The 12,139-nt window shown below is 35.7% G+C and overlaps 1 protein-coding gene across 1 annotated transcript in view; it reads right to left on the bottom strand.

Moving 5' to 3' along the window:
* Positions 1–1,349: 1,349 nt before the first annotated feature.
* The window catches only part of LOC145662819 (uncharacterized), a 163,686-nt gene continuing 152,896 nt past the window's right edge, over positions 1,350–12,139 (bottom strand). Inside the window, exon 2 of the mRNA XM_081728715.1 lies at positions 1,350–5,510. Within this exon, the coding sequence (XP_081584841.1) occupies positions 3,015–5,510 (2,496 nt within the window). The 3' untranslated portion in view covers positions 1,350–3,014. The remainder of the gene's footprint in view (positions 5,511–12,139) is intronic.

Genomic DNA, 12,139 nt, shown 5'->3' with positions numbered 1-12,139 from the left:
TTTCGAAACCACAAAAAGTGAGCTTTTGGTGGATAGCGTCATATTCATGAAATTGGCGGAGGTTGGGGTAAGGGGAAACTCCGGTTTTTATTAACGTCTCTCGATTATGTACTGAGGCTACGGAAGATATGATGATGAGATGGGTGATATTGGTGGAATGAAGGAAGTGAGAGGTAACAAGATAACTACGAGAAAACACACACGGTGTTGTTCACCAGATCGAAGCAGGGACCCTACACATTACAGGTGAAAGCTACCGCTGAAACACCGCGTCCCCGACACCTGTTTCCTTTCATATTCTTATTCAACAATTTCTTCCATAATAAATAACTTTTATTAACCCTTAACCCTAGGGCAGATTGTGGATATTTCATTTGATTTAATTTAACCCGCTGCAGTCTTTCCCAATTGTAGTTATGCAAAACAATCCAAAAATACTTCGCCAACTTTATTCTGTTTAAGATATCATCGTTCTGTGAACGAATATTTGTTACTTGCACATCGTTAAATACATCTTGAATTGGCCCACATTTCTGAATAAAATATTCCGGAAATCCTTACTTTTTTGTGGGAGAATTCCTTGCGCCATTAATAAAACATTCTGAATAATGCATTTTTGGGTAGAGCATATTATAAGTCTAAGACGATAAAATGCTGCCTCAACTCTATGGCTAGTAGTTTTGGAGATGTCACCTCTGAAGTTCATTTTCGCACTCTTTTGGCAGCCTCTAACTCTAAAATTAAGTGATTCTGAGCAAATATTTAAGGGAGGTTTTCTTGTTTCTATGAGTAGATTCACATCACATGTGTTCCGGTTCACCCTATATATATATATATATATATATATATATATATATATATATATAGGATAAGCCAAAGTCCTTACCACCCCTCATGAAATGAAACGAATGAAGATAGCCGGAATTGGTAATTCTGGGATCACGTTAGGCCAAGGAAGAAAATTTATGGTGCGTGTCAGGTGGACGGCTGCCTGTCCACCATTTTGAATCTCTCCCAAAAAGTTTAAATGGGAAGGACATCATGCAATGTATGAAACAGGGATAGAATTTTAAGAGAAACTCAATGGTGTAAGCAGGTTTCATAGTAAGATGGCAGCCGTTCACCTGACACGCACCTCCCCTCGACCTAATGTATCCCTACAATTGCCAATACTGGTTACCTACATTCCCTTGCATTTTATAAGGGGTGGTAACGGGCTTTTAATATGAATATATTTTATTATTGCTGAGGACATGCCACTTTAAGTGATGATAGAACAAAGCAGTAAAACTACAAATGTAAAAGCAAGAATATTTTGAATTTCCAAAGTGTATCAATGTCACTACACTAATATAAGAAAAATATGTAATATCTATATCTAAATTTAATGCATTTTGAATCATTTTATAAAGTTAAAGTTTTATTTTAATAGATATATATGACAAATACGAGTACATGTGTTCAAAAAAGAACAATTCAGATTCAATGAATGCAATACAAGTACATTCTGCTAAGATAAACATATTGTATAAAATATAATAGTTCTTGATTTAAATAACTACGCACATAAGTATGGTATCATCACAAACAGACACATACAAAATGAAAACATAAGTGCTTATTTTTATTCTTTATAATATAAGTAGTTATAATAAAAAAAGTTTAAAAGTTAATATTTCATTGCAAAATATTACAAATCATAGTATTTTTGAAAATGTTAACTAATTAAATGTGATTTTCAAAAAAAAATGTCCGTTTTGTATGTTGTCGAAGATATAACTTATTAGTAGAGACCAGATGTTTAGGCACTAAAAACCTGCAAAATAGGGAGGCAAATAGGCGCTTAAAATTTAAAAATAGGCAATAAAATAGGCATTGAGGCACCTAAAATGTAACTCTAAATAGTGAAGATAAATACTCAATACAATTTTAAGAAATAAATTCAAGTCATAGATAATGTTCAAAGAATATCGAAACATACCTGTTTGTTAATATCTTCTTTTACTGTATATAGAAATGAAGTTTGACATGTATTCCATGGTAAATGCAACAGCACTTTACCCCTACACATAACAGATCAAATTTTATACACTCATTAGTACCCACAACGGTCCACAGTTTTACGATATCTTATCACTAAAACAACACTTATATTTCTCGAAACAGGCAGAATCCATTCTTGAAATACTAAATTATATATTTTTCGCCAATGAAGTCTTGTTTTTAAGAAAATGCATAGAATAGGCAATGTTAGGCACTAAATGAATTATTTAAACAGGGGTGAACGAAATAGACAAAACAGGCAAAATAAAATTGGCTTAAACTGAAACTATAACCTCCCATATAAAATTTAAAATGTTAATTTTGATCATATCCTTAATATTTAAAAATAGGCATTTTGCCTAACATCCGGTCTCTACTTATTAGTTATTTTGTACTTTACTTTTCTCAAGGGAACTAGAAGGAAGAGAATAGATACTTTCTAAGTAAACATTTAAAAAGTACTTCGAAAGATGATAGTACTAATCTTGAACATATTCACAGATGTAAATTTTGCCAGGATTATCCTATCGTGTCATATGCTCATTGAATACTTCTCAGACAATATAATTTGTTCATCTATTCCATAGCACTTTCTATGGTCTGAAATGATTCCAAACATTTCAAATTTTATTTTACAGTTGTGTTACGGAGAGGATATACGACGAGAAAGTGAATTGAAGTGAGTTAACATATCTGAAACTTTCTTCCATTGGTAACTTTTCTTTTTCTGTTTTCTAAATTCAAACATTTGCAGAACGTCAAATATTTGGTACCTATCCTTTACTTTACTTACAAATCACTTTTGTTTGTACCTTATATTACGGTATAATTCTTCAGATATTCCTGAAATATTTTCCCCTTAAAGTCATTCGTTCACTGACACATCCAAGTACATAAACACGTGCACTTATCTAATATGCAAATTATGCTCTGAAATACAGTTTGTGAACATATGTTTATCATACTTCATCTCACTTTGAATTTTCCTCCAGTTCAGTGGAAATTCTTATTCTTCGCTTTGTTCTATTACGCCCACAAAGAAAACTATGGAACGGGTGATTACAATTATTCGGTTGTAGTCGGGACGTGTTAAGAGTTGCAGCTGATTCTATGGGCGAAGCAATGGAGCCTGATGTTGATGGGGATGGTTTGTTGGCTGGCTTAGGTGACTGCCTCTCTGTACTAGAACGCTGATATGTTGGCAACAAAAGGCTTGATTCCCTGATCTTAGAACTGGCGGGTAAAGGAAGTTGTTGTACTGCTGAAATCTGTGAAACAGAAGATGGCTGAGGCACTGGAGAAGCCGAAGATTTTGGTGCTCTATTGCACAAGAAACTGTGAAATGCATGCTTACATTTGTCAACTCCCTTGTAATGTTCAGTGACAGGTGATCTCTGTGGGGATAGTTGTGCTGCTACAGGAAATAAAGCTTGTTGAGATGGTATTGGAGGTGAATATCCCACATTTACGGTCGTGGATTGTGGAGGTATTGGGGTGGCAGTGGATACTGAAAATATGTTTTGTCTACTTTCGGATTGAGTAGTTTGGTAAACAGGTAGAAGTAATTGCGATTGTTTTACGTTTGAAGGAGCAGCATTTATGTTACTCTGCTGTTGTGCACGAGAAGGAACTTTCGTTGTACCTTGTGTACGTCGCCGTGGAGGATTACAGAGAAAACTATGAAACGCATGTTTACACTTGTCTACGCCTTTGTAATGTTCATTCCGTTCTATAGTAGCCTGAGGTTGTTGAGCAGCCTGAGGTACCAGCTCAACTCTTGGAGGTAAAGTTGTTGTACTCACGAAAACTGGAAATTCTTGTATTGTAGATGGTCTTCGAGTTGTTGTTTGTGGTGGCCTGTAGGTAGTTGTTGGAAGAGTTGATGGTGCCGACTGAGAGGTTACTTGCTGAAATGTTGGTAAAAGAAGCCCCGACTGACGAATAAATGAACTATCACCCCTTAGTATGGAATCTTCGGGTTTGGGAGTTGTAGGTTTGGGCCGTCCAGAATTGCAAAGAAAACTGTGGAACGAATGTTTACATTTGTCGATTCTAGTGTCTTCATCCGCACGTTGAATTACAACGGGTTGCTCTTGTGCTGCTTGAGGAGCTAAAATTGGCTCTGAAATTTGCTTCGCTGCTGTTGATGGAGGAACTGTTGAAGTTAATGATTTTTGATATGTTGGCAGTAATAAACTGGATTCTCTGATAAATGAGCTATCGGGTAAAGGAAGAACTTGAGGAATTTGTTTTGTTGAAACTGGTAACCGCCTACTTTTAATAGGACCACACAGAAAGCTGTGGAACGCATGCTTGCATTTATCAACACCTTTGTAATGTTCGTTTTCCTTTGCTATCACAGGCAATTGTTGAGCAGCTTGTGCACTAGGCAGAATCAATCTAGAAACTGTGTTTGAAGAACTTGGCCGTGGAGAAGACTGCGAAGGCGATGGAGTAGTTGAGATAGTACTTTTTACCGTACTAGATTGCAGAGGTGCTTGTTTACTCAAAATGGGTGGCTTCGATGTAGTTTGATATGCGGGAAGTAACAAACTCGATTCTCTTATAAACGAATTGTCCCCAGCTAGGACAGGTATTGTTGGTACCACAGATGGCTTCCTTTCAGGAGGTCTTCGACGAGGTTGATTGCAAAGGAAACTATGAAATGCATGTTGACATTTGTCAACACCTTTATAATGTTGCGGTGCTTGCGCTTGTTGAAGTACTATTTCTGGTTGTTGAGCTGCTTGTGGTTCTAATTTTGAGTTCTGCACAAACGGTGGTGGAGTTGCAGAAATTTTGGATGGTGTACTTATTGTTTGAGTAAATTGATAGTGACTATTCAATTTTGATGGTTGCTGCGTTGTTTGAAATGCTGGTAAAAGAAGACTTGATTGTCTAATGAAAGAACTTTCTCCTTTAATATTACTATCAGGTTTGGGAGGAAGCTTTTCTGGTAAATTTTTACTTTGCGAACCACAGAGAAAGCTATGAAAAGCATGTTTACATTTATCAACGCCTTTATAATGCTCCTGGTTAGGGGTTACAACTGACTGTGTCTCTGCAGCTTGAGGAATTAGTTGCTGATGATTCGCGTTGTTGTCATTTTGACGTTGATTTTCCGTCAGTTCAACGCGATCAATTGGAGCTGCTTGCGCTTGACTTAGAAGAAGACTTCCTGATTGCGCACGCTGTCTACAAAGGAACCTGTTGGAAGGATGTTTACACATGTCATTTTGAATTTTCGATGATATTCTGCTGCTAGCTGCTGATAATGGTGCGTCTGAACCTCTTGCCCTAACATCTTCTATATCAAATCTCGGAAATACTTCGCTAGGTCTTGGATACACATATCCAGATTGTTGAGTGTTTGCTGCTGCATGAAGATCTGAAGAAGCCACTGGATTGTAACTAGTACTCTCTACAAGCACACGTTGATAAACAAGCACAATTATAGGGAGAAGAATCTGAAAAGAGAACGAAATAAAGAATTATTTAATTAAGATTTTTAAAATAATATTGAGTAAAATGGTATAAAGTTATAAAATAAATTGGGCCTTATGCAGAGTCATTTTGATGAATGATTAGTGCCATATTAAAGAGTTCGACTAACGTATATTTCCTACAGTAGTCAGGCTTTTAGTATGGCGCTAATCGTACGTCAAAACGATTCTGCATAAGGCGGATTAATTTTAATGACAAATCATTGCTACGTCAATTCCTATAATAATACAGAAAATTACATTTATCTTGGTATCGGTACTACAATATTTTTTCATGTATGATGTATACAATACTACGTATTTCTGTATTGAACTTTAAAAAATTTAACTGAAACCTTACTATTCTTACAAACAGTGCCGTATGCAAAGGGGAGTTTGGGGCACTAATTCTCCTTGAATAAGATATACAATAATAAAAAATACGATACGAAAATAAACATTTACTATACTAGGATATGCATTGTAACACCAGGAATTATACAAATTTGGAAACTTGAAGTGCCCCTTGACAAATTTGATGTGTACGACGCCACTGCTTGTTTGGACTCAGTTTCTTTCATAAGTAAAGCTAAATTCGTTTGTGTTAACCACTACCAGCTCAGTTGAAAAGTAGCAAACTTAGACAGTGGGACACTCACAGAAAATTACTATCTATAAAACAAAACTATTTTAAATTGTATTATGCATATTTCTAGTACAGTAGAGCGTCGATTATCCAAACGTCGGTCAACCGAACGACCGCTTAACCGAACTGTGTACTCGCTCTCACCTGTTACTCTCCCACCCTACCGTCCATCATCCCCCTCACTCCCAAACCAAGTTTCCCACAGTAGTCGCCGCACTGAGCCACCACTGGCGGAACATTGCTTCTAATGGGGCCTTCATAAGGCGCTGCTGACCGGCCAAGCCGCCAGTCGCTGTGTTTCAACAATCAGCACACTTCTGTCGGTTTGGCACTGGCTGTAGAAGTACAGTCCAGTACAATGCAGTACAGTACAGTTCGATTATCCGAACAAACCAGTTTTCCGAATACTCATGTCCCCCAATTACTTCGGATAATCGGCGCTCTACTGTATAGTGACTAAATAGTAAATTTCTATCTTGAAAGTAATATATAGTAAAATTATGTCTGCAACATAAAAATCGCATGTAATGAATAACTATTAAATTTGCTATTTTTACATTGTAATTTAACTTTTATAATTTGAACTTACTCATTATCAACATTTTTTTATTGGGATTTTGCGTTAATTCGTAGTGTTTTATTTCGCGTGTTCGTATTCAGGTTGCTACGGGTTAACGATTGCTATTTTTCTTTTGAAGTTTATTTCTTGTGCTTCTTTTTACATATTGAATTTTTTTTTTTTTTTTTTTTTTTTTTTTTTTACTTTTGCAGACAGTGACTTGACCCATGGACACTAGAAAATGGAGCGTCAACTGGAGAAAGTGGAACTTTCCCGACGTATGCATTATCTTTTATGGATGTACGCTGGCGTTTGTACGGGGAATTGCTTTTTGTTTGGGCTCAACCGTTCCTTTCTTTTCTTTATGTTAGCATGAATATATCACTAGTAACAACATTGGATAGAAGTTGTCGATATTATTCGCAAGCCATTCGATAACCAGCAAGCAACGAAACACATATTATCAACGGCTGATTTTTCGGCTTTTGGTTTAAAGTATGCGGTACCCATATTATCGTGCCCTTTGAATGCAAATGTAGCACGATGGTAGCATGGGCAAAGCTCATCACATTTGCCAGATCTCAGGTACAATGACTTGATTCATTGTGTATTGATGTGTTTAAATGGTCCTTATCAAACCCCCAAGATCTTCCTGAACGTGGAGTGTCACTAGTGTCGAAACAGTACTCATTTAAACAATACAGTATATATATGACACTGACAACACAAATATTTCGGTCTGCTTCCGCTGTTTCTGCCCTCCTATTGAACTCAAGGAAAAGAATATTTTGGAAATGTTCAACTTTCCCCACTGAACATTTTATTTTCTTGCGTCCACGGCTCAAGTTACTATCTGCAAAAATTACAAATTCGATATGTAAAATGAAGCACAATAATGAACTTCGAAACAAGCATGACAAGCGATAAGCGAACCCATAGCAACCGATGTGCCAACATGCGAAACAAAAAATCCATCAATTTATGCACCACCTAGTACTCTTTCTCCTACCATCATGATAAATGTAGATAAGACGATCAGATCAAGAAAATTCTCGAAATATTTATGCTGTTTTATCCCTTCCAGCAACGAATATCAAAAGCAGCTATTAGTTGTGGATTTACAAATAGTTACATTCATCCTATTAAAAGGTATTGACGACCAAGCTGAGGGACGAAACAAGAAATTGCGCTGCTATATTTGCTTTCTTTTCTTTATATGCTTTGTAATTAGTGTTTCCCAAGAGATTAGATGAGACGAGAAATGAGGTTTTTACGACTCGTCTCTTAGTTTTGTCTAATCTTAATCTCCTCTCGAAACTTCAGGAACTCTTTCTCGTGTTTTTTTTTTTTTTTTTTAGTTGTTTTGTTAATTGATGTGCAAACTTTATACTCTGATTTTCTTCTTAATATCATCTCGAAGTTACCAGAATCCTTCCGCCTCGCGACAGTCCACAAAGGTGTCATCATCATATGTAATCTACCATTATTGGCAGGTCATTTTCCGCAACTGAGTGTCCTCCACGGTCTCCTAACCTCAACTCAATAAACATCTATATGTAGTTTAATGGTACAGGGATGAAAGGAAGGGCGAGAGGATACAAACCAGGTGATTCTAAAAGTCCATATTCTAGAAGTATGGAAGTACTATTGCAATAACCGTGATCAGTTTTCTGCACTCATTGCAAATATATTGGAATAACTGCGTACCGTAATTGCAGCACGTGTTGATTAAACCTTTAATAGCAATGTTTTTTTTTTGTCTGTATCTCTATTGTCATCATTATTTGTAGGAAGTACAATGGGCATCCAGGTCAGTTGGATGGTTGCCTAATATTATGACAATGGGTTTTCTCGATATTCTCCCGTTTCCTCCCAATTCATCATTCTGCCACTCTCATCAGTCAATAGTCACTTGCGTTTATCATTGTCTTCTTTAGAATTAATTGAGCAAGCGTGGAGCGTTAAACTAAATGATTGTTTTATTTATTTTTTTTTTCATTTTACGCTCGTTTTGTAGGGTTACGTTTCTCCACTACATAATTATTACAGCAACAACGCTGCATATGTGAATGGAACGGAGTTCTCGTTCCGCTGTTAGAAGCTTCAATTTATTTTCATGTTCTACTCATTCCGTTTGTGTTCTACTCACTACTCTACCAGAGAAGAAAATGATTAATATGTATACTGCTCGTTCGTTTTGTTTGTCATGGTTCTTTTCGCAAACTATTGTATGAATTTCATTTTTATACCTAATTAGCTGATATGTCCCATTTTTGAACACAGAGAATACGTTTATGCAAGACATTTCAACTTTACTCTTTCATGATCAGAATGAAGGTGTTATAAAAATACATAATATCAGTCCATTTTTACCCATCACCCTCATGCCTATGAGTTGAAATTATAGACTAACAATGAGACATATGTTATCCAGAAAACAATTCAAACCTAGTTCTTTTTTTTATTCTAAAGCACTAGTGTACATGTTCCACCCCCGAGTTTCCCTCACTACGTCATATGAACATAACTAATCATGTAGTTTTCCCTACTACATTATATGAACATCAATCACGAGCCTACCTAACATGTATGTCACAAAGGTAAGTATATGAATTTACCCTCACATTGACAAAAAATTGTTAGTGTAATAAGAAACGGCATGGAAAGTGTCAGGTTTCATCTTACCAATCTCAAAAGCCTTAGATTGGATACTAATACAGGTCTTTTTGAATATCTTTATATGTCAGCACTCAATTTTACGCATAAATTATGACACCCCAGTCCCCCGTAGGATATGCATTTTAATCATTTTCATATCATAATTGTAATATAATATCATAACTTAATTCTTGTAAAAGTTACTTTATTGAAAATCAGAACGAAGAACTAAACAATTACAATTTTTATGACACGCAAACGAGCCCAACTAAAAGTGGGTAGCGAGTTGGTCTCCTTGGCGTAAGTGGTCGCTGCGTTGGTCTATTAACTTGAAGGTTGAGGATTCGATTCTGTTGTAAGCTTCTCTTATTTTTAATTTAACTAAAGCTTGTCTTATTTTCCATTCGTCCTACTAATAGATGTGGCCGAGAACGACTCCAAATAACCCATTACAGTAGCTTCAGGCAGTAAGTGTTTCTTCAGTTCGACTTTTGTGCTATGTTGTGCTATGTTGTGTTCGGCTTTTGTGCTATTCACAAGAACAGATACAATTTTACTGGCACGAAATAGCTCATTTCTTCGTCTTGAATAGAAACTATGACTGTTCCGTTTTGCATTCTCTGTTCCAAGAAAGTAGTTCTCATAAGGGAAAGAACCAATCTGGAATTTTAAACCGAAATGATCCGTCATGTGAAGGTGGTGTACAGTATCTTTTCAAGTATTTAAATATATGATGTCTTTTATATGTGCACGACACAACAAGTTACGAGATACAATTCCCGAAGTATAATCACTTGAAATACACGACTGAATTAGATTTGAGTTTAGCGTCCCCTTTAGCAGGGAGGCTATATGAGACGCAGATCTACAGCTTAACGTGGGATCTGAAGCACACGAGCTCTCACCGGGAATCGTCCCGAGTCTCCCATACCACAGGAACGTATGCTGTCTACATGACCACGACAAATACACGAAGTAGAAAACAAATATGTGTCAGCCGAGCACATTACGAAAGTGATAATGTTTTGGATTCGTGAGATTCAAACTACACACTTTCTTATTTTTGATAAAAGTAATCCTCATCTGCATTGTAAGTTACCTGGTATCGATTAAAAAGTACAGAAAACTGTGAATCTTTACATGAATTAGTCAGCAAGCATAATCTACTGTATATTTGTCTCGTGTCTGCAGGTAATTTGCGTTTCACTTTAGACTACCTGTATGTTCCTCTGTAAAGTATGATACCCATCTGATATTCAGGAAAATTTTGAAATTAAATTTAAGAAGTTATCATAACTCATTGACATTCAAGCTGCGTAAAACAGTGTTTGATCTTTCAAGTAGTTTATACAAAGCGGTTCCTTAAATTTGGAAGAAAATCTTATTTTGCATCCCGTTTCCATGCCAGAGTTGGCACGCTTCGTCCCGGGTTCAATTTTCGCTGGAGACGAACGGTTCGATAGCCAGATTAAACTGTAGGTTCCTTGTTCATATAGCCTTAGTGTAAAAAAAAACGTAAAATATAAAAATCAGTCATGCTAGTGTTTGGAGGAATCGATTCGAAATGTTTTGAGAGAATTCCGCTCGACAAGAGATTAAATTAAACATTATCATATTCGTGCTCATACAAACTTAATTTTCATCATACAAATGTAATCGTCTGTGAAGCACCACAAAAATTATAAAGAGAAATGGAATTCCTTTTATGGATTCGAACTGTTGTTCTTTGGATTAGGAGTCAGTTGTCTTAATCATTACACGAAGACCACTTCGCCATGAAGCTCTTGGCATTGACGACTTTATAGCTAATTCCAATCTACGGCACTATTAGAATCTTTTACGACATTTTCCATATTACATAGGTTTTATTCGTATCTCTTTTAGGTTGGTTTTTCTCTACTATGCCAAATTTGTATTTACAACTTCTGTCCCTCTTCAGACGTGCATTTATCTCTTCACACGAAACGAGTGACTGATTTATTCATCGTATTCTCCATATAATCTGCTTTGATGAAAAACTAACAGACAAGTATACATTTACTTGATTGACAAAACATACATTCAATTAACCAATAAACAGTAGAATCGCTACCTGTATTTCTAAAAAAAAAAAAAAAAAAAAAAAAAAGCCAATTTAAACTAAATATTTCTCGTCTTTTCCGCCCTGTATTTATTATCCTTCTAAAACATAAATTGGAGAAGCCGTTTTGAGCTAGATGTTCAATATACGAGAAAGGTGAATTTAACATTAATAGCATACGAGTAACATTGCCTCAATGCAGCAGGTTACAAGATACATAGGAGGCCAATTAATGATTGTCTTATGAGAAAACACATGTTCTTTAAAAATAAAGCTAACTTAAGTATGCGGTAAACTTAAATACTTTAAGTACCAGCTTAAAACTTACTACACACATGTATTTACAAATTCATAAATATACATAAGAGTTTCAATACTCACTAAATATTTTGATTTGACATAAGTAATATTACATCTTTTTATTTGAGTAAAATTTTACTTCACTTTTCATCTCAAAGAATTCCTATGAGGATTTATAGCTTATCATAGGAATCATACGTAGTCTCGCTGTGAATCGAACCATAGACTGCGCGCACAGAGAGCATGCATTATCCTTTTTGGTTCAATACATAGGATCACCAATAATATAAGATACCAATAAATTAAACCTGAATATTCCTTTTAAATATAATTAAGTTTTTAGATTTCAAATTTAAATGTTATTTTATAGG

The sequence above is a fragment of the Thermobia domestica genome, chromosome 10 (assembly GCF_964235325.1).
Source record: "Thermobia domestica chromosome 10, izTheDome1.hap1.1, whole genome shotgun sequence".
Taxonomy (NCBI): Eukaryota; Metazoa; Arthropoda; class Insecta; order Zygentoma; family Lepismatidae; genus Thermobia; species Thermobia domestica.
Note: the sequence above shows the minus strand (reverse complement) of the source record. Positions and strands in the feature narration are given on the sequence as shown.